At 35.8% G+C, this 24289-nt stretch overlaps 1 protein-coding gene across 1 annotated transcript in view; it reads left to right on the top strand.

Annotated features, from left to right (window-relative positions):
- The first annotated feature begins 2168 nt into the window (after window positions 1-2168).
- Window positions 2169-24289, top strand: part of CHIC1 (cysteine rich hydrophobic domain 1) — a 66875-nt gene continuing 44754 nt past the window's right edge. The window contains exons 1-2 of the mRNA XM_028522730.2: window positions 2169-2631; window positions 13232-13286. Coding sequence (XP_028378531.1) covers window positions 2342-2631; window positions 13232-13286 — 345 coding nt within the window. The 5' untranslated portion in view covers window positions 2169-2341. The remainder of the gene's footprint in view (window positions 2632-13231; window positions 13287-24289) is intronic.

Here is a 24289-nt window from a genome sequence, read left to right as displayed (position 1 = left end):
TGAAGAGAAACCAGCGTGTTTAATTATCATTTTAAAATCATGTTTTTTTTGTGGTTACTGGCAAAATGTGTTTTTCTCAGCTTCCCCAATTCCAAATTATCCTATCGTTCAGGAAAACAAATTACCTTTGGAATCACATATGCCTTTTTAGTACACTGAATATGCAAGAAAGCAGATGAGAAGATTTCACTATATGTGGGAGTTCCTCCAAGCACAGTGCCCCCCCCCCACCGAACTGCTTTGTCCTTTAGACATTTAGCTAAATGTTATGAGCTTCTTTCCATTTTGGCAGTGAAATTTCCCCCTTCTTGGCCTTCCCTCCCAACCCCCACAAACATCGTTTTCACTTTTACCATAGTTCCAGTACCTAATCACAAGTCCACCCCTTTACTCTCTTCCTTTTCTTTCTTTCAAGTTGTCTCCTCCTAGCATAATCCAGAATAGTGAACAGGTGAAACTATCTATCATTTAAGTAGTAACCAGCAAAATAATTCACTTTAGACATTAACTTAGTGGACATTTATGGATAATATGTTTGAAAAAATTTTAGTACAGCTTACAGCTTGTTTTGTTTTTTGAAAGAAAAGAACTGCTGTAGGATATTAATTTGATCTTAAGTCTAAGGTATGCCAGTCCCATAAATGACATATGACATGTTTTTTATTAATATGTAAGAAAGGCAAATATATCATGTATGTTTGGCCAAAAAGCTATTGTAAAATATTTTAAGGTTCCATTTTTAGTTATAAATTTCTGGTTAGTAGATAAAATACAATAAAAAAGTAAATTATGTTGCTTCTTGATAGTGTTACAACTTATTTTTAAAGTTCTTAAATAATCAAGCTTTTGAGCGCAACAATTTTTTTCATTTTAATAACAAACTCCTCAGTAATGATGATGGTTTGATCAACACCTCTTATAGAACTAATTTCTTCCTCCCTCATACATCCTAAATGCTTTGTTTATAATGCTAATGTAAAGCTCCTCTTAAATTAAAGTGTGACTATGTCTGTTACTCCAGTGTCACCAGCTAATTGGGATGCAGCTGTAGTATAGCAGAAAGAGCAGTGAAGTCTGTACTGAATACCTGTATCACAGTATTTGTTTTATTACTTAACAGATGTGCGACTTTCCTATCTTAATGATTCCTGAATTATGACATGAAGTTATGAAATTGTTTCGCACATGGATTGGAAACTCAAAATATGTAATGTCTACACCATTTTAGTGGATGTGAAGATAAAGTATTTGAAATGAAAATATTTTGGACAAAAGGTAACCATAGACCTTGATAATTTACTTAAACTTCCTGAGACTTGTTGTGCCACCTATAAAGTAGATGCCTACCTCACAGTATTGTTTAAAGATTAACTGAGATACTGTATGTGAAAAAATATAGCTCAGTCTCTGGAAAATGAATGATGTTAATTAATATTTACTTAGGGTGGAATGCTCCCCACCCCATACTCCTCCATCACTCCCCCAGAATCTCCAAAATTCAAACATCTTTCAAGAAGCCACCCAAAAGTTATCACTCTTCAAAGCCTATCCAAACGACTTCAGTCTGTTGTTTAACTACTAGGCTTTGGTATCAGCAGAGACCTCAAAGTTTAAAATCAGAACTGCCATGTAGTAACTCCATGACATTGGACAAGTCACTTATCCTCTCTGCACCTAGGTTTTCCACCTGTAAAATGAGGTAATCATGGTACATATTTCATAAGGTTATGAAGAATTAAAAGAGATATATACATTCGAGTGCTTCACTTAGACAATCCTCTGTAAGTACTACACGGTAGGAATAAAAGTAGTAATAGAAAGTTACCCTTTTAGTAAAATGTTTATAAAAACGCTTTCTAGAATGTGATGAAGTTTTGATGCTAAAGTATTTTAAATTGTAATGATGAACAAATGTAAAGAATTGGTATACACATTTAGATATTTGGGGCAAAGTTCAAACCTTTCTTTTATAGAATACGCCTTCCCTACACTGTGGGGTGGGTGTGGGTAATAATAGTCACTATTAATTAGCAGGAAGTAAAACCATAACATAAGCACTCCTGGATAAAAGCAGCAGAAGACCACAAAACAGTATTAAGAGCAGCAGCTACAGATCGCACCTCCACAATTCTTTGGAGTTCACCTCTAACGTTCGTCTTCGAGCCGCGCAAGCGTACACTGAAACCCCCATCCTGTCTGCCCCAATACGCAGGCGCATCTCCTCAAGTCCTATCCCTACCATACTCCTCTTTCTCTTCATTTCGTTCCCCCTCCTCTTCCAGCAATTCAGCAGGTTCAGACTCTTCTACGTAAGGGTGGCGGGCGATCGAGACGTCACGTGATGAGCATCCTGCTTCCCAACATGGCGGAGTTCGACACGATCTCGGAACTGGAGGAGGAGGAAGAGGAGGAGGAAGAAGCGACAACGTCGTCGTCGTCGCCGTCGTCGTCGTCGTCGGTATCGGGGCCCGACGATGACGAGGAAGATGAGGAGGAAGAGGAGGAGGAAGAAGAAGAAGAGAAGGAGCAAGAGGAGGAGACGCCACCGCCACCTCGCGTAGTGAGCGAGGAGCATCTGCGGAGATATGCCCCTGACCCTGTGCTGGTGCGGGGCGCCGGCCACATCACCGTGTAAGCGAGTGGGGATCATGGGGTTTTAAAAGACTGAGATTTGGAGACAGAGAAATGAGAAGGTGATCAAGGGGTTAGTGGAGTGGGGGAGGGTTTACTGAGGCATACAGTTAGCAAAGGGCACCTGCTGTAAATGGAGAAATAGAGGGAGACAGGTGTAAACGAAGTGAGAATGCAAATGTAATGCACCAACGCCTGGTAAAGAGTGAGCATAGGACAGGAAAGTGATGGGTTTGGGAGCCAGAAGGAAGAGACTAAGGGTGAGTCTCCTTGTTTCTCTGTATATGCTGGCAAATGAATACTCTTTCAACTGCAGGATATATCAGAAGAGTCTTTGCTGCTAACATTGGTGTCTGTGGAATACGGTGATGGCTGTGACATGTGACCTGGTTTCTTCAAAACAGAAATATGATATATTTTGTCAATAATATAGAATCCCCACTCACCGACATATTCATCCGCCCATTCTTCCTATCCAATCCTTATATGAATGAATACAGTTATCCTTTCCACGTCTTGATCATCCGCACTCTGACTTTCTGTAAATATCACACAATTAGAAGTTCAGGTGGAACATCAGCATGAGAAGTAGAAAGAGTAATGGACTGAAAATGATGACTCTCGCGTGTTAGTTCGAGCTTTGCTTTTTTCTGGCCCTATGACCTTGGTCAGGTTACTTCCCATTTCTGAGCTTTTTTCTTTCCATCTGTAAAATTAGGGTTTTGGGATAGATGATTTCTAAAGCCTTTCAGCTCTGAGATAATTTAAGATACTTGCAAGAGATTTTGTATGCCTAAACATTAAGTATTAAAACATTAAGTGTATATGGAAATTATTCCCACAAAAGCCAAAGATGACTTCTTGAAAACTTATGCAGAGTGACTTTTTAAAAGATTGAAATCTTGAATAATATTTGAGAAAATAAAAGGGGGAACCTCATAGCATAGAAGTTGCAAAGCAAAAGAAAATTTTAGTGGTTCTCTGGGCTTTGGAGACTGCTTTCTCATTTTTATGTGCTTGGGCTGTAAATACTTGAAAATTTCAATATTGTGTTACGTTCATCCTCTTAACTATGCTATCTTCTACTGCATCCTCAAAATAGAGCTATTTTTTTTTTACTATCAAGTCATACTGCCTTTAATTTTGATAACAGCTCCCCTAGCCCCTTTGACTTTCGGCTGAGTTTATATTATCTCAAATAGTTTGCTATAAAATGCACCACCTCCCCCTTTCATGTTAGCTTTTAATTTAACATGTTCAGTATTTTGATTGCAATACTTTTGTGATATTTGCATGAAATAAGAAAGATTTTTAAATTGTGGAAGAATTTGGGGACGTTTTTAGATCTGCTTTTTTGTTAGGCAATTTTAACAGGGTTTTGTTTTTGTTTTTGTCCAAGAATGTTATTGACAGACTGCAATGACTAGATGCCAGCTTTCTGAAATGTTTTTACTTTCATACCTTTTATCACTAAAAAAAACACTTTTTTACTCAAAATAATGATGATTCTGGCACAAAGTTTTCTTTCTTTCTTTCACACTACTGAACAGAAGAAGGGTTTTTATTCCAAGCCATATTTTCTATTCTAGCACTCCTCCCTTTCATTATTTTTTTAAAATTCAGAGAACAGACAAGGAGCAAGAAAGCAGAATTTTAGTTCTTTAAAACTTATTTGTGGTTCCATTCTACTCTTCAAACAACCATGGTAAAGTACTTACCAACCTATTTGTAATTAAAAGTAAAGCACTGACGCCATTCCTAGGACCTTGTCATAGGTATAATGCCCCTCCAAGCTTAAACATTCTGGAATTAGGCCCTGGCTGGTGTGGTTCAGTGGATTGAGTGCTGGACTGTAAAGCAAAGAGTGGCTAGTTCAATTCCCAGTTAAGGCACATGCCTGGGTTACCGGCCCAGTCCCCAATAGGAGGCTCATGAGAGGCAACAACACATTGATGTTTCTCTCCTTTCTCCCTCCCTTCCCCCTCTCTAAATTTTTTTTTTTAAATCTGGAATTAGGAGTGTGAAGTAGTGGTGCTGGTAGCAACTCTTGGTATTAATTGAAGCCAAAACCTGAAAAGCAGCACACCAGTAATTGAACTGTTAACCAATGCATATAGTTTGGAAAATTATTTTGTATTTTACACATTCTCTCACCATTTGCCGTCAAATGTCTGGGATTTGAAAACAATGAAATGTTTAGGAGAAAGTTTAACTTGATCTGAGACTGTGTCGGTGGCAGGAAAACCTTCGTTATATCAGGTAAAGTAAGACCCTTAGGAAGTAGTTAATCTAGTTCTGAGACATCTAAAATATCAGCTTCTGTTCAATTTTTTTCTGGCATGGGGGTTTTAGAGTTCCCCTATCTAAATGAAATATTTCTTATTCTCTCCCACCTCCTTCTTTTCCATTCTTTGTGCAGTTATCTATTTTATGATGACTCTTGGTTCTCAAAATTTAAACTTTGAAAAGAAACAATCACTTCAAACTTCATTGTATCTTAAACCCAACATTTTCCCTCCTCATATTGGCTGTGTAATCCAGTTGCCCCAATTCTGACCCCGATATCACCAAATCCTTATGTCATTTTTAACTCTTCCTCCTCCTTGAATTGTCCTATGCCAGTCAGTCCCAGAATTAAGTCATCATGCGTTTTGAAATGTCTATTAGATTTTTTATTTTACCCATTCTACTGGCACCATTCTAGTTTGGGTTGCCATCATCTCCTGCTTGAATTATTGCCAGAGACTGCCACCTGTCCCCACTCCAATCTATTCTGCATGCTTGTGCCAAACTAATTTTCTTAAAAGACAGTTTAATCATGTCATTTTCCTGCTGAAAAACCTGCATTGGATCTTAATTAGGTCTGAATTCCTGTGCTCTCTCCCTCCAAACTCTGAGGTCAAGGAGTCTCTCCACCTGTCCAAAGCTCATCCCTCCACTTATGCCTTTCATACCCTTCTCTTGCAGCCTCCTTCCAGATTTTGCTACATCAGGAAGACCCTGTCTCTCTAATATTATGACTCTATGCCTCTCTACTGGCTCAGCTTGTAAACACATCAAGAGTCTAGTTTTGAAAAAAATGAAATAAAATAAAATAATAAAATATAAAATAAAATAATAAAATAAAATGAATAACATAAAATAAATTAAAAAATAAAATAAAATAAAATAGTTTCCTAGACCTACATTCCCTTCTAGCTACTGTCTAGTCTCCCTTCCTTCTCCAAATTTCTTCTTTTAAAGATTTTATTTTTGGACAGAGGGGAACGAAGGGACGAAGAGAGGGAGAGAAACATCAAAGTGTGGTTACCTCTCGTGCGCCCCCTACTGGGGACCTGGCGCACAACCCAGGCATGTGCCCTAACTGGGAATCAAACTGGCAACCCTTTGCTTCGCATCCCAGTGTTCAATCCACTGAGTCATGCCCGCCAGGGCCAAATTTCTTAAGACTAGCTACATTCACCATATCTATTTTCTCTTCTTCCCTCTGTAATCTGGATTCTACTACCATGACCACAGATGAACTGACCTTAAGATCACCATGACCCTCTTGTTGCTAAATTAATGGGCAAATTTTATTCCCTGTCTTTCTGGTCCTCTTGGCTGCATATGACACTTACAATGGCTCCTTCTTTCTTGGAGGCTTCTACTCTGGGGTTGACAAACACACAGGCTTTCAGAGGCAAGATAGGTCACAGAAAATGATGCAGCATGAGTAACCATGGGACCTTACTTGAACTGGAAAATATGCTTTGCCTAAAGGTATTTAAATTCTAATAGAAAAAAAAAAACATTTTTCTAGCCAAACAAACCCAGGAATTCCTTGCCCACTTCACTCTCCTTGTTCTCCTTGTATCTTTCTGACTATACCTGTTTCATTCATGGGCTTCTCTTCCTCTCTTGCCCCTTGAATACTAGTGATCTCTAGCATTTTGTTCTCAGCCTTCTATTCTTCTCATTCCTTACTCTCCCTAGATGGTTTCATCTTGACTCTCATGGTTTCAATTATCCAATATCTCCCAAATATGTATCTCTGTACCAGACTCTCTGCTCAGACTGTATCTGGTTTTCCCCACCTTATGGCCCATTGTGATCTTAAATTCAATATAGTCAATGCAGAACTCATTTCCCCCACACAAACACACACCTATCCCAGCCCCTCAAAAAAAAAACCCTAATATTTCTGTATTCTCCATCTCAAATGTACCTCCACTGATCCCATTATTCATCCTTGGCTCCTCATTCTCACTCACAATTTTCACAACCAGACAATCAGGAACTATTAACAATATATGACTGAAACTATTATTCTTCTCTGTACTACCACTTCCCTGATTCTTGCTTCTTTCATCACACTAACTAGTCATCTTGCCTTCATCTTTGTCACATTCATATCCATCCCCAGCCTGCTGCTAGACTAAGACACCACTTTCCTGCTTGACTATTCCATTTTCCCTTTACTTGTAGGATAGAATCTAAGCTCCATGACGTGGCATATTGAACTGAACCCTGCTGATCTAAGAGTCTAATCTCCTGACATTTCCATTTATTGCTTATGTTTTCCTGTTCATAGCATGCTGTTTCTTATCTCTTTGCATCTAAGACGGGGCCTTCATCTAGTATTCTAGTACCCACTGTCCTTACCCCAGCTTTCCATATGTCTCCAACTCCTGCAAGTCTTCTCTGACCCTACTAAATTGTAAGCTACAATGTCAAGGACAATTTCTGGTTCCCTCTGAATCCTCAGAACCTGCCCGGAGTAGACTCTCAATAAAAATGAATTGAATGAATATTGGTTCACTTCAGTAACACCCCATATTGATTCACTTTAGTAACACGATAGTGCATACTATATTATAGGGCCTCAACAAATACTAGTTAGTTGAATCATGCTATGGAAAGTATATGTGTTTCTGAGCATAGGTATAAATGGATACAATAATATCATCAGTGATGGGACAGTATGGAATGACTTTACTTCTGAAAGCTTTGTTATACAAACCCTTATGTACCAGAATACCCATCTACTTGTATCTTCCTAATATATTGGCTTTCTAGTTACTTTAACAAGACACTAATCTTTTAACATACAATCAATTATAATTTCTTAAGAAGTGGAATGAAAGCCCTGGCTGGGTAGCTCAGTGGATTGAGCACGGGCTGCGAACCAAAGCATCGCAGGTTCGATTCCCAGTCAGGGCACATGCCTGGGTTGCAGACCACGGCCCCCAGAAACTGCACATTGATGTTTCTCTCCCTCTCTCTCTCTCTCTCTCCCTCTCTCTCTCTCTCTCTCTCTCTCTCTCCCTCCCTCCCCCCTCTCCCCCTCCCTCCCTCCCTTCCCTCTCTGAAAATAAATAAATAAAATCTTTGGGGGGAAAAAAGAAGTAGAATGACCTAACCACACTAATTGTAATTCCAATTCTGAGATGGTGATCATAAATTGAAATTTAGTTGTCTTTTTCCAAATCCCCCCCAAAATATGGTTAAATTAACTCCCACCAATTTGAGGTTCTAGAAACAGAAATAATAAAGTGTTTCTTGGAAGTATGAAGTGTTTCTGAGTAATATAATTTAGTAACTATCACTTCTTGATATTTTTAAGATAACTATTTGGATCCAATGTATTGAAACACAAAGAAAATTCTTTATCATGAGTTTTTTCCTATTTGTAACCATTACCACACTCTTTATATTACTTAAATATATATATATATATATATATATATATACCCTTGATAGCACATCTCTGTGTAGATGTTAGAGATGATAGGTTACCAATTCTGAGGTATTTATAAAATTGTCTCATTAAAGTTAATATAAAAGAGCTGAAGTAGTCCTGGCTGGCGTAGCTCAGTGGATGGAGCGCGGGCTGGGAACCAAAGTGTCCCAGGTTCGATTCCCAGCCAGGGTACATGCCGGGGTTGCAGGCCATAACCCCCAGCAACCGCACATTGATGTTTCTCTCTCTCTCTCTCTCTCTCTCTCCCTTCCCTCTCTAAAAATAAATAAATAAAATCTTAAAGAAAAAAGAGCTGAAGTGATTAAATATAGAATTGAAAAGGGCCAGATTTGCCAAACAGTACATTTCTGCAAAAACTTAGTACTACAAATATTAATATTTCTCAAATCAATGAATGGAATGCTTTTTATGTTAATAACTCTTTGAGAAATTACAGTGATACATTGTTAATTTGTGTTTGTATAATGTAAAGATGTTATAACATTTTAAACTTTGAGAATACTGATGCTATGGTACCACTTTCCATTTTACAGTGTGGCAAGACATGATTGTTTCCATATGAGAGATTAGATTTAACAATATTTTTTGAAATTCTCTGAATCGTATGAAATAAATTTTTATTTTCTCTGGTATAGTAAATAAAGTTCAGTGCACATGCCTCAGAATCAGTGTTACTATAAGTGCATAGTTTTCCAGTAAAATCATGTTTGTTGTTAGCAGAACTTTACTATACTTTGATTTCTTTTCTTAAACAAGCAGAACACATGAACTTTAATTTGTGCAAGGTTTTCAAAGACTGCTGTATAGGCATTTTCAAAAGGATTAAAAACAGTGAGGGGTATAGGGGGGGAGGGAAGGACAGCTAAGAGGACCCATCCTTCTTTGCTTTGATTTCTTTTACTCTAAAGAACTGTATAAGAAATTAAAATTTGGAGCATTGAAGACATGACAAATAAAATACAATCATTAGGAGCCACCAGCTGGGACTACCTCAAACACATAATAGGCTCTATATTTAATGAAGCCAATAAAATGACAGCATGAGCAGTTCCCAAGTGCCTGTTTGCCTAATGCTGAAGAACCCACATCTTGGCTAATATCTGCCACTAATCAGTAATGGGTAGATGCACTTGTCTGACCTCTGTGGACTCACAGTTCTTAACTTAATGGTCTGTTAATGAAATAGCTGAGGTTTTTATTCAGCAGCAGCCAGTTCAACATTTTGTAATAATTACTAAGTGAAATGTTATGCTTAAGGTTATTCGAGTTAAGGAGTCTTTTTAAGTGCTGAGTATCTAATAAAGTTAAGGAGGAAATCCCTAGTAGGCAAGAACAAGATTGCTGCCGCTTTTTAGCCAAAATTATGAAAGTGTATCAAGCCTACTTTGCCTATCTTTATACCTTTTTGAAGCTGATATATGTATCCCATAAAGGAATTTCTTAAGAAGTAAAATGATACTTTTCTTACCATTTCTAATATACTTTTATATTTTAGAAAAAACGATCTCTTTTTATATTAGAGTAGAAAATTGGTAATGTGACTATAGCCAAGCATTTCTTGAGAACTTGAGCACTGGGCTAAGCACTGTGAAGAATACAAAAAAAACATAGTACAGGCCTTGTTTTACAAAGCTAATAGAAAAATTGCCTTTAAGATGTTGATGTGGAACACCAAAATAAAAGTAAATTTATTAATTGTTCAATTGTATGGTACATATTAGAAGTGGCTGTGAATGTTCAGAAAAGGGGAGAATCCGTAAAGGTTTGAGCATTCAAGGCATTGAAACTTGACTTGAACCTTGAAGTCTGCATAGGATTTAAACTAGGGAGAGGAAGCAAGAGGAATCACATGAACAAAGATGAGAGCCAACATAGAAGTGGCACTGGAAAGGGACGAATCATTATGAGGATGATTTCAAAGGAACAAATAACAGGAGTTGGAACTACCCGAATACAAGTAACATGAAAAAAAAAGAGTAAAGGAGACGTGCAAAAAACAATACCATAGTCTAGGTTAAAGACAGCCAATGTGCCATTGGTGGAGATGAGGAATTTGAAAAGGGCAGCCAGTTCCGAGAAAAGATAACATTTAATTTTAGACATGTTTGACTTGTGGTATTACCATTTTGTAGCAATATATCCAAATGGAGACTTTCAGTATGCAATTAGAGATTAGATACTATAGCATGTTAGAAAATATAAAACTAGAGATACAGATTTGATGAGTCATCAGCATAAAAGTAATTGTAAAAGCTATTAAATATAGATAAACTGTTGTAGCTTCCTTAGAAAAACAAGCAGATGACTAAAAGCTAAATTTGGGGAAAAGGCAGAAGTGTTACAGGAAAGTGAAAGAATGGAAGAGTGTTAGGAAGGGTGTGATCAACAGTATCACAAGCTGCAAAGCCAAGGGGAAAGTTCTGAGAAAAGGACATTGAATTTAGCAACAAATAAGACAAGATGAATTTGTTCTGAATGAATAAAAGGTTTTCAGTAAAGTGACAACACCACAAGTCTAAATTTCAAAAGGCTAAGAAATAAGAAAGGGGGATATTAAGGAAATGAAAACAGTGGAAAAGAAGGTTCATTTGTCTTGTGATAAATGCAAAGAGAATAATAAAGCTAAGGATTTTTAAAATAATAGAAATATTCAACACATTTTGGAATGCAGATATACATCTGTCTATATCTTCTACATATTTGATATCTAGTAAAAGAATGGCAACTAGAAAAAGTTAAAATGGCAGCAATCTAATGGAAGTAGGAACATGTTATTGACATTGCACCTAAAAAGCATTTAGACAAGATAAAGGAAATAGAGCTCTACTTTAAAATACATCATGTCTACTTTCTGAATGTGAAACCTGTATATATTCCACAATATGAATTTACTCTTTGTGGAATAATAAATTAAATTATATCTTTTGACCAATGATAAAGTTACTATTTAGCTAATGATTTAAATGAAATGTGTTGCTCTATTAAATATTTATATTATTATTGATCACTGAGTTAGTACATAATTGAAAATATATATTTAATACTAGAATGTCAGTTTATCAAACAGCATATTAAAGTTCCATAAAAATTAATGTACAGGGTATACTATCTTGTTTTTTAAGTTTGGCTGTGCTCCTGTATCTATGTATAGATTTAAAGGGAATGTTATTATGAGAATATTATGTTCTCATTGCATATTGTGCTGACACCTGGGGAAATAGTGAAATATTTTTTAATAAAGTTAAGTTCTGTTTTCAATTGCTAATTAATTTTTTCAACTGTTTAAAAATAAATCAATAGAATTTGTTGTTATAAAATACATTTAAACATACATGTATGGTATATTTATGCACAGATATTTGCCTTGCTACTAGGTCCTAAATGTAGAGTTTTTGTTTTTAAGACTGGCTTCTGTCCTTGAAAAGAAGCTATTACCATATTAATACAAGGAGAATATAATATTCCTACATAGAGTTTTAATAGGACATTGGATTCTTAACATCTTTAAAGTGTCCCTAAACCAAAAGTGCCATAAATCAGTTAAACAGTATATAGTAGGCTATTATTCAACAGACTTTTATTAAATACCCTCTAAGCATAATGGAAGATAGCAAAATAAACAGTAGTTTTTGTTTTCCACAGCTTGATATAGGGCAAGGAGGACTTGAAAGATTGGCAGTTGAATTTTGGTACACGCCTTACTAACTATGTAACTTTGGGCAAGTCATTTAATTAAATAGTTTTTGAAAAAAATTTGAGTGTCAGCTTCCTTCTCTGTAAAACCAGGATCACAATACCTCTCTTGCAGAGTTGTAAAGTCTAGAAGTAGTAGTGTATTGATCTAGCATAGTATCTAACCCATGGTAAATCCATAGTTACTAGTAACTGTTAACTATTATTGCCTACCTCACAAAAGGTTGACAATAAATGTTAGTATCTTTTCCTTTTTGCTTACAACCCATTAATCACTAACATAAACTTGTAGTCACTATGATGAATCATCTAGCATGCAGGAAGTGATCTTTGTTGTGCCTTCTGAAATCGACAAATATGTGAAGGCTTGTAAAATTCATTTTGACTTCCTACTACAGATTTCAATGAGCGTACTTGAAGAGATTCAGAGCTTCCAAGGCTGGCATCTGTTTTCTTAAAATGGGTTGAACATATACATAAAAGCCATTCATAACAATCAACCTTTGAGTTTCTCAATAGCAACTATTGATTATAAGTTGTCAATGTCTATGATTCTAAAGGTCTTAGTTTTTATGAGGAAAATTTTCATATATACAGAAAAGTAGAAAGAGTAGTAAAGTCCACTCTCACATACTACCCATCAGCCAATACGGGCAGTTATCAACTAAAATGGGTTTTAAGGGAAACATTTCAGTCAAAAATTATACTTCCAGCCCTGGCTGGTGTGGCTCAGTGGATTGATCACTGACCTGCAAACGCAAGGGTCGCTGGTTCAATTCCCAGTCAGGGTACATGCCTGGGTTGTGGCCCAGGTCCCCAGTAGGGGGCACTTGAGAGACAACCACACATTAACCTTTCTCTTCCTCCCTTCTCCTCTCTAAAAATAAATAAATAAAATGTTTAATAAACTATATTTCCAGTTATATATCAGTGTTTCTCTAATTTATTATTTTTAATTCCATATCATGGATCTAGTTAGTTTCTTTTAGTATTTGAATTAATAGTCAAAGGTTTATTTTCTATAAATATCATAAAAGTACTTTAGGATGCATTTTAAAATCACAGCATCAAAAGAAAAATGCATGGCTTTGTAACTTTTTTAAAAAATGAGTTAGAGTTAAATATGCTGGGTAGAATATATTTTGTTCTGTCTTTGTTTTTAAGGTTTGGCTTGAGCAACAAGTTTGATACTGAATTTCCTTCAGTTCTAACAGGGAAGGTAAGTCACAGTTTGCTTTGAACTTTTCAATTCTAAAAATGTTGTTTTATGACTTATTCAGTGTTATGACAAACGTTTTACCTGCTGGTAATGAAATTTAATTACAAGAGGCCAGGGTAGTTGGAGACCATGTCATTTGTGACTGAAGGTTGTACCTATGACCAGTTATTGTGTTCACTCTCCATTAATGCCAGCCATTATTTACTTATTTGTTCAGTTCTCATAGTTTTGCTATTTTTTTTCAGCCCTGGTAGCTATTGATAAAACTGTTTTCATTTAGGTTAGTAATTTCTCATGTTTTATTTTTATTTTTTGCTCTTTCAGCCATTTCTTTTTATTTACAGTTTGTAAACAATATGAGAAGTTACCATGAAAGCATAAATGCACAAACACAATATACAATCCAAAATAGATGTACAGCATTCAGTTATGAAACAGAAGGGAATGTTCATTCATATATACAGTAGTTTGAGATCTGTTGGATGTGGTGTTCCTGGGTAGGTTCCTAAAGATAGAAAACAGTGACTTTGTTATCAAGACTACTGTAGCCATATTAGATACTGGAACGTTTAAGCCCAGTGTGTGACCATGAGAATGAGACTTTAGGGAGTGTCTAATTTCAAAAGGTTTCTGTGCATCCAAGCAGTTGTGAAAAGATTTACTTTCCAGAATCAAACCCACATTAGGTTTAGGATAAGGTTCTAACTATCTGAAAATATTGACCAATAATAGAAAGTGTTCCAAATGTGGCTATTCTGATTCATAGTTTTAAAAATAAAGTATGTACAGAAAAAGTCTAAAAGTTTTTCTGAATTTAATGTAGGTAAGCTTCCAGTCTTTGCTTCCCAAATACCTTATTTACAGTTTTGACTCCCTCACATATTTGCTTTTTCAATTTTAAGATTTTTCTATTTTACCTTCAAAACAAATCATTTTTAATTGTAAAAAGTATTCAGTATATGCAGAAATAAAAAGGTCCTCTACCCTTTGGAATTAGTTAGGCAAAATGAATCTGGCCTTCTTGTTGAATAGGAGTACATGTTAACCATATAAGCAAAATTAATTCATTATGTTTGGATTTGGGGTAGATTCCAATTCATCATTGTCCTGGCACATATCAATTACTACATAAAAAGTCAAATGCAGTGTCAAACACAAAGCCTCAGAGGAAAGACTTCAGTACCCAAGAAAACATAATAGCTTAACAATGTAAAACTTTATCTAGATATCTAGAGTTATATGGGCATTAAATGAGTAATGTGAAGCAATATACTGAGAATGTACAGGAACACCTGGATGTGTCTTCTAATGTACATATAAGTAGAACCATGAAATCTTTTTGAATTACCTGTTTTATGGCCTTATAGCTTTAATGAGCCAAATGAAAAATGACTGTTCCAAATCCCATCCTTTATCTATAGATAAGATAAAATCTATTCATTTTCAAGATAGAAGTATGGACTTCTTAATCCACATTTAAGGAAATCATCTCTGGACCAATTTTAGATGTGTTTCTTCATCTTGTACATGAAACTCCAGCAGATTTAATACTAGCACTCCCTGGCTGGCGTAGCTCAGTGGATTGAGCATGGGCTGCGAACCAAAGTGTCGCAGGTTCGATTCCCGGTCAGGGTACATGCCTGGGTTGCAGGCCATGGTTCCCAGCAACCACACATTGATGTTTCTCTCTCTCTCTCCCTCCCTTCCCTCTCTAAAAAATAAAGAAATAAAATCTTTTAAAAAATACTAGCATTCATCATCTAATCAAACCCTGCACATGCTCTTCAAACCAATCAAATTTAGAATCATCAGCCCAAAAAGTGGTTAAAATAGTACATTTTGTTCTATATGTTTTACTGCAATAAAAGGCCTGTAATAAAAATATTGGAGATCCTCAACACTTTCTATGTCAGTAAAATTAGTTGTGGAATTAGCAGAATCAATGAAGACTTGCTTTTTTCTTGTCACACTGGATGTCTAGTTGCCATTTGGATTGGGTTTAGAAGATGGGGAAATACAGATGTTTCTTGGCGGAGCCTCAACAACAGAGATGTTGGTTCCTTCCAGCACTTGGCTATTGTACATTGTGCTGCTGTGAACACTGGGGTGCACAGGGTCTTTTGAATTGATGGGGGGAATGGAGATGACTGTACCTGAACAACAATAAAAAGCAATAGAGATGTATGAGAAAGAATGAAACTGGCTGTTCACTGCAGAGCACCACCACTTGCCTTCACAGTCACATTCTCTGGACTTAGAGTAGTTGAGGTATTGTGGGAGGGGTTACTGGAAGTTGATACAGCAGTTGTTTGATTTTAATAAATCTGCATGAGTAGGAGCAGCAGCCCCAGTTGGAGCATGGCTACCATCAATCTGCACGTGTCCCCTATCAGTGTGCATGTGTCTCACTCTGGATGCGAAGTGTGTGGAGAACCCCTGGTTTCAGCAAATGCAAGCAAATCTAATTTCTGATGTTTTAGAGTGAACAAAGTTATTGTTTAACTTTGTAGCACTCTTTAAAACTGTCCTGTGGTCTGATTTTGTTATATGTCAAAAGTATCAAATTTTTGGTTATTTTTCTACCTTTTAGATAATTTGAGTTTCTAAAATTGGACTCACTGCAAGAAATTATTTTCTTTCTGTTCCCTGGCCCTTTTACATTCAGTAGTTTCTTCTAGCATGGAGATTGAATAGTCAAAGACTTGCTAGGTTTTGAAACAATTTCCGGAAACTCCTCTTACAACAGTAATGCTAACTTCTCTGTCCAAAGGGAAAGGCTCTGGCTAAGGCAAAAGATTATTTACACGTTTGTTACTTGAGAAAACGTAGATGAAGAAAGACAAAATCATTATATTACAAAATACTCAATAATTTTCAAATGGTTAAGACCTAAGTGCTTGGTAGCTGAAATGTTGATCCAGGGTTAAAAGAAGTTAATTTTTTTTATTTTGAAACCTGCAATTTAATATGATCCTGTTTAATTTTACTACTAGAATAATGTTATTTGTCAATATAGATTTTAGTCATATTTAAAATCATTATACTCTCAAGGTCTTTAATATGCTACTTTAGTGTTAATTTTGCTCTTATCGTAATTGAGAAAAGCAAGGCTCAAATCAGTGTTTATGATATATGTAATAAAGGGGAGAAATAAGCACATTGATAATTATATGAAGTAATTCTAGAAGGATACACATGAAACTAATACAAGTCATTACCTTCATGAGAGAAGAAGAATGAGATGAATGGAGGCAAGGGTAAGGATGAAACCATTTCTGAATATCTTTCAGTATTATTTTGATTTTTGAACCATGTGACTATAGTGCATATTTAAACCTTAATTTACTTTTTAAAATTTTGATTGAATTTATTGAGGTGACATTGGTTAATAAAATTATATAGGATTCAAGTGTACAGTTCTGTCATACATCACCTGTATATTGTATTGTGTGTTCACCACCCAAAGTCAAGTCTCTTTCCATCACCATTTATCCCCTTCCCCCTCTTCTATCCCTCTTTCCCTCTGGTAAACCTTAATTTACTTTCAATTTGTTCTCTTAATCTAAACTCTTTGAGAATGGGATAAAATACTTCTACTAATAGTGGCTCTTTTTTGTCATGATAAATTATTCAATTGCTTATTCTCCTCACTTTTGATCTATTCCCAATCTTCTCCCCAGCCTCATGGGGGAGGGGGGAAGACAACAAACCTGTTTTTTTCCAAAGGTTATCACTGAGATCATAATAAACTGTATTTAATTTAACCTTAAAAAGTTTTTTATACTTTATTTGCTTCATTCTCCCCCTAAAAAAATGGGAGCTAGCTTGAGACAGTATAGAGTAATTCAACAAGCTTTAAAGTCAGATCTGGGTTTTAATACAAAGTTTGTCATTTACTGGCTTTGTGGCCTTAGGCAAGCTACTTCTCTGAGCCTCTATTCATATGTGAAGAGTAGAAATGATGATAATAGTACTTGACTTCTTATTCTAAAGATTAAATGAGGGAGCATATGTAAAATTTCTAGTATATTGTCATGTACTCACAGCTTCCCAGTGTAAGTTTGTGTTTGCTGGTGACCATTGTACGTCAGTGTATCCCAGTTTCACCATGATGGTTTACCCAATTTTCTCTATTTATCATCTTTGAATTTTTAATTGCTTTTGCTACTTTTACATTCTTCATCTGAGTAATGGTTTATTCTCTGATTCCACCAACAATTTGCCCTCTTGACTTTGGACTGTTTATATCTCTCCTGAAGTATAACAACAAAGCATTCCATACAATAATAAGTGGGTAGAGATAGTCCTTGGCTAATTTGACATTAGAAAATATGTGACCATATAACTTTTTAGGATACAGAGAACTGTTTGGTGTGAGATTTTGACCTCACTCTTTATTATGTTCTACCTTCCTATCCTGATCATTTAGAATAATTCAATTAAAGTAGTAGTTCAGACTTAGTCTTGTTTTATATGAATTAATCATAAATGTTTTCTTGAAATGAAAGAAATTGTTATGAAAAAATCTCTTAAATAATAATATGTTTGTGGAAAGATAGCACATTCAAAATTAAAGAAGATGTGAATTAAAACATTTCCAATGGAAAATTTGTTCTTTATTTTTTCCTTGATGCTGTTTGCATGTGTTGTCTGGGCAGTAATATCCAACTTCATTACTAGTTTAGTTTGTTTAAAAGTTTGAATTACAAATTTAAGAAATTCTAGAAAAATGAATAATCAGAGAAGTGTGTCACAGAAGAGAGTTCCCAGGCATAAGAATTACCTATCTTTGAAATAGGCCAGTTATATGTGCTCACAACTCTTTGTTTCTCTCCAAGCCTTCTAAAATTAAAAACTTTACCAGCCCAAAAGTACAGTTTTTTAAACTAGAGAAGTAAGAATTTCAAGCTGTTTTAGTATGCTTGCAGACAACTTAAATGATCTGGATGTGAGCTGTTCTTAAAGACATCCATTCTTTTCAGGTAACTGTTTTTGTAGCACATATCATAATTATTGGATATTTTATTCTAGTGTGCATATTTAAAGTGCACACAACTTTTCATATATTGGATAAGGCATAAATGATACCATAATGTTTTTTTTTAATTTTATTTTAATCATTGTTCAAGTACAGTTTTCTCCCCCCTACTCCCATTCCAGCCCACCCACCCAACCCTCCCCGCTTCCCCCCCATTACCCCCCACCCCTAGTTTTTGTCCATGTGTCCTCCAAATTTGTTCCTGTAAACCCTACCCATTCCCCCCTGAAATTCCCTCTTTTCTCCCCTCTGGTCACTGTCAGACTATCCCCTATTTCAGTGTCTTTGGTTATATTTTGCTAGGTTTTTTTTGCTTTGTTGTTTAGATTCCTGTTAAAGGTGATATCATGTGGTATTTGTCTTTCACTGTTTTTCTTAGTTTAGTGTTTGGTGATTTTTTTAAAAAGCACCAAAACAAATTCTGAAAGTCTGATTTTTAAAAGTCATGGTAGTAACATTAGCTTTATTCATTTTCTCTTTAATGAAATAATTTTTCTCCAGTAAGCACTGTTTCATTTGTATAGGTTATTTTTATTACAAAAATTCTTCTCTGATAACTGGTGGGAAGAGGAAAAAAGAATTTACATGTACCAGAAAAAAAGGTAAAAGAAAAAAAAAGGTATGAATTCCAGATATAGCAGCCTTTGTGTTAAAATATGTAAAAATGAATAAATGCATTAGCTAAAGTAGAAAAATGAATCTACCATTTACAAAATGTGTCTTTCAGCATGAATCAGATTCTAAATAGCTTTCATGCCTCAACTAAGCAAAATTCATAAAGTGCATTCTAAAAATAAAAAAAAAACACTTTGACAAGCTCTGTGGTTCAAAATTAATTTTGTGCTGGTGTGTTAATACTTTAAATATAAATAAAGCATGGATATGGACAACAGTGTGGTGACTGGGGGGATGGAGTATAAGGGGACTAACTGGTAATAGAAAAATACAATAAAAATTTTAAAAATAAACACATTATTATGCAAGCATAAAAATAATAAATAAATAAAGATAATCTCTTATATTAAATGCAGAAAAGATTCTTTCCATCATTTCACTAAAGATAAGTCCTCCTGTCATGTTAGGACATATCAAGCAGGTATATACATACAGATTCTATTGACCAGAAAATGAAAGATACATGGAATTTTAGAAAAGAAATAAAAGTGTCTCCTCCTGGCTGGCGTAGCTCAGTGGATTGAGTGCGGGCTGCGAACCAAAGTGTCGCAGGTTCGATTCCCAGCCAGGGTACATGCCTGGGTTGCAGGCCATAACCCCCAGCAACTGCACATTGATGTTTCTCTCTCTCTCTCTATCTCCCTCCCTTCCCTCTCTAAAAATAAAAATAAATAAAATCTTTAAAAAAAGTGTCTCCTGGCTGGTCTACCTCAGTGGATTGAGCTTGGGCCTGCGAACCAAAGGGTGGCCAGTTCGATTCCCAGTCAGGGCACATGCCTAGGATGCGGGCCAGATCCCTAATAGGGGGCATGCAAGAGGCAACCACACACAGATGTTTCTTTCCCTCTCTTTCTCCTTCCCTTCCTCTCTCTCTAAAACTAAATAAATACAAATTAAAAAAATTCTGACCCTCACCTTAAACCATTAAATGGTGTTATGGGGAAATTAGTGTACAGTGTTAGGAGCTATAAGTCATAAAATTAACCTTTACTTCTGTGATCCAGTATGACAGCTGATTCATAGGATTATGCCCTCCTGATTGAAGGAAACAAATCTGTCCTGCTGGGTTTTGCTTACATTTTCTTCTTTTTGCAGAGTCTTTTGTATTCTACTATAAAATATTATGACCCTGCCCTGGTTAGTGTGGCTCAGTTGGTTGGGTGTCAATGCTCAAAGCAAAAAGGTCACCAGTTTGATTTCTGGTCAGGGCACATGCCTAGATTGCAGGTTCAGTCCCTAGTCGGTGTGCATACTGAAGGCAGCCAATTGATCTTTTTCTCTCATATTGTTCTTTTTCTCCCTCTCCTTCTCCCTCCTTTCCCCTCTCTAAAATAAAATAAAATAAAAATAAAAATATATATTATGATGCTTTCTCCACCTTTATGATGTGGTTTTCTTTTCTTTTTCCAAGAATGTCATAACAAATTAAATGTTTACATCCCACCATTTTTCTAGAAAGTAAAGGGCATCCATCTAACCTTTATTACTAGAAATATTCAATTATATGGAAGTACATGAGTGATATTTTATTAACTCTGATTCCACACAATTAACTAAACATTTCTTTTACATTGTTTAAAATCAGTAGTTAACCAGTTCGCATTTCCTATACCTTGATCTTTGTTTTATGGGTTTTATTGGTACTTAAATAGATTTTTTTCCAAAGACATTCCTGGTTTCTATTTAAAAGTCAAAAGCAGATTGTAGTTTGAAATTTTAGTAAGTTTTTGTTTTAATATATTTATTTTATTACTTTAGCCCTGGCTGGTGTGGCACAGTGGATTGAGTACCAGCCTGTAAACCAAAGAGTCACTAGTTCAATTCCCAGTCAGGGCACATGCCTGGGTTGCGGGCCAGGTCCCCAGTGTGGGGAACACAAGAGGCACTCACACATTGATGTTCCTCTTCCTTTCTGTCTCCCTCCTTTCCCCTCTCTAAAAATAAATTTTGAAACTCATTAAAAAGAACATCTTTTAAGAGCATCTTGCTTCTTGGCATGTCCTCAGTTTGGGTCAAGTAAATTGAAACTCATAAAAATTGCTTTGAAATAAAAAGAATATCCTTTTTGCTCTGAAGACTTGAAGAACTGAACAGCATTGTAGTTGAATTCAAAATGTAGCAGATTATCCTTTTGTTTGTAATTAAATGTGTAGCCAAGTTGTTTGAGTGAGACTTCATGCAAAAGAACTTTGCTTTTCTTTCTCTAAATCTAGCCAGAGATAGGATTCACTGACTTCCTTTTTCAAAGCATTCCGTCAGGAGGTTCTTTCTCAAGTACAATTTCCATTCCCTGTGAGGTATGTAAAACAAAGACTATTATTCTCATTTTATATAGATGGAAAACTAAAACTCAGAAAAATAAAATGAACTTGCCTCAAATTTGTCATAACTAATAAATTACAAAAACTCTGGATTTATTGTCTAATGTGCTTAGCCTTCTAGTGTTTAATATTTTCAGTTATAAGTCATAGTTCTCTGAATTTATTTTCATATTTACCTTGGAAATTTAGTCTTTCAATTGGAATTCTTTTTATTCATTAACTCTCTTTATGTCATATTGTCAACCATCTATATGGAATACAAAATTAATTTACCTATGTAAATACAAACTTTGAGCCTCACAATTTCACAATTGTTAGTTAACATATTAGAAAGAAAATCAAATTTGTAGGTTAAGCAATTAACCTTATTGGGTGGCACAAATGATTCCGATAAAACTAATATAATTGACGTTTTAATCATGATACTACTCAGTTCTGTGGTCATATATCTTTCCAACATCTGGTAACAGGTATATGTTTTATGGTTTTGATTAAAAGACAAAAATTTAATAAATTGATTCCTGTAGTATATTTTTACTTAGAAGAATTGTAAAACTCTATATTTTTTATACCAAACATGCTAATTGGGGATTTATTTTGCAATACCTTCTTTTCCCTAACAGTTTCATAAGTTTTGTTTGCACAATCAGGTGCTGGACTTTTTCTCCTAGATTTTACCATCTGACAGCTTTCTCTTTTTTATATGTATTTTCTTTCTCTCTTTTTTTATTAAATACTTTTGAATTTTATTGTTGTTCAGGTACAGTTTTTTGCCTTTTTCCCCCATCCCTCCCCACTACCCCAACAATCCCCACCTCCCTCCCCTGTTTCCACCTCCTCCCCCGGGTTTTGTCCATGTGTCCTTTATAGTTGTTCATGTAAACCCTTCACCCTTTTTCCCCATTATCCCCTCCCACCTCCCCTCTGGCCACTGTTAGCCTGTTTTCAATTTCAGTGTCTTTGGTTACATTTTGCTTGCTTGTTCATTTTGTTGATTAAGTTCCTGTTAAAGGTAAGATCATATGGTATTTGTCTTCACCACCTGGCTAATTTCACTTAGCATAATACTCTCCAGTTCCATCCATGGTGTTGCAAAGGGTAAGAGCTCCTTCTTTCTTTCTACTGCATAGAATTCCATTGTGTAAATGTACCAGTTTTTTTATCTATTCATTTACTGATGGGCACTTAGGTTGCTTCCAGCACTTGGCTATTGTAAATTGTGCTGCCAAGAACATTGGGGTGCATAGGTTCTTTTGGATTGGTGTTTCAGGGTTCTTAGGATATAATCCCAGCAGTGGGATCACTGGGTCAAAAGGCAGTTCCATTTTTAGTTTTCTGAGGAAAGTCCATGCTGTTTTCCATGTCTGACAGCTTTCTAAATCAAAGGAAATAATTTTGTGATTTAGAAATATGATTTCACTGAAATCAAACTATCTTTAGTGTACCTTTGAATTGCATAACCTTCAAATGCAATTTTTGGTATAAATCTAATTATGCCTTATGCTTTTGCCTTTGAGCTTACTTTGTCATTGTTTACAGAGAAGCACAAGCAGCCACTTCCAGGAATGGAGGTAGTAATTAAAAATACTAAACTTGTATAATGACTTTTCAACTTTCAAAATTTGCATCAATCATGAAGCCATTTTATGCTGAGTCCTAAGACCAGTTCTTTTTTCTGTTTTTAAATTGTTGTTCTATTACAGTTGTCCTAATTTTCTCCTGTTGCTCTCCCCTGCCTCATTCGCACCCCCCACCCCAAATTTCACAGTTAATCCCCACCCTGTTCTGCATGTCCGTGGGTCATTTATACTTCTTCTTTAACTGGGCCTGTCTCCTTCTTTTCTTCCCTTATCCCCCTCCCCTCTATCCTTGTCACTCTCTTCCTTGTTTCCATGCCTCTGGTTCTAGTTTGTTTGTTTGTTTGTTTGTTTTGTTCATTATGTTTGACTTCTAGCATAATGCTCTCCAGTTCCATCCATTCTGTCGCAAAGGGTAGGAGCCCCTCTTTCTTTCTGCTGCATAGAATTCCATTGTGTAGACGTACCATGGTTTTTTGATCCACTCATTTACTAATGGACACTTAGGCTGCCTCCAGCACTTGGCTATTGTAAATTGTGCTGCTATGAACATTGGGGTGCGTAGATTCTTTTGAATTGGTATTTCAGGATTCCTAGGGTATGATCCCAGCAGTGGGATCACTGGGTCAAAAGGCAGTTCCATTTTTAGTTTTCTGAGGAAATTCCATACTGTTTTTCACAGTGGCTGCACCAATCTGCGTTTCCACCAACAGTGCACTTGGGTTTCCTTTTCTTTGCATCCTTGCCAGCATTTGTTTGTTGATTTGTTAATGATGGCCATTCTGACTGGTGTGAAGTGGTGTCTCATTGTGGTTTTAATTTGCATCTCTCTGATGGCTAGCGATGCTGAGCATCCTTTCATATGTCTCTGGTCCCTCTGTATATCCTCCTTGAAGAAGTGTCTGTTCAGGTCCTTTGCCTATTTTTTAATTGGATTGTTTGTCTTCCTGGCATTACTGAATCATATGAGTTCTTTACGTATTTTGGAGATCAAACCCTTGTCTGAGGTATCATTGGCAAATATATTTTCACATACAGTTGGTTCCCTATTCATTTTTATATTTTCTTTAGCCATGCAGAAGGTTTCTATTTTGATGTAGTCCCATTTGTTTATTCTTTCCTTTATTTCCCTTGCCTTAGAGGATGTATCAGCAAAAATATTGCTACATGGGATATCTGAGGATGTACTGCCTATGTTTTCCTCTAGGACTTTTATAATGTCGCAGCTTATGTTTAAGTCTTTTGTCCATTTTGAGTTTATTTTTATGTGTGGTGTAAGTTGGTGGTCTAGTTTCTTTTTTTTTTTTCCATGTACTATTCCAGATTTCTCAGCACCATTTGTTGAAGAGGCTGTTTTTCTCCATTTTATGCTTCTGTCCTCTGTCAAATATT

This window comes from Phyllostomus discolor, chromosome X (assembly GCF_004126475.2).
Source record: "Phyllostomus discolor isolate MPI-MPIP mPhyDis1 chromosome X, mPhyDis1.pri.v3, whole genome shotgun sequence".
NCBI classification, from domain to species: domain Eukaryota; kingdom Metazoa; phylum Chordata; class Mammalia; order Chiroptera; family Phyllostomidae; genus Phyllostomus; species Phyllostomus discolor.
Note: the sequence above shows the minus strand (reverse complement) of the source record. Positions and strands in the feature narration are given on the sequence as shown.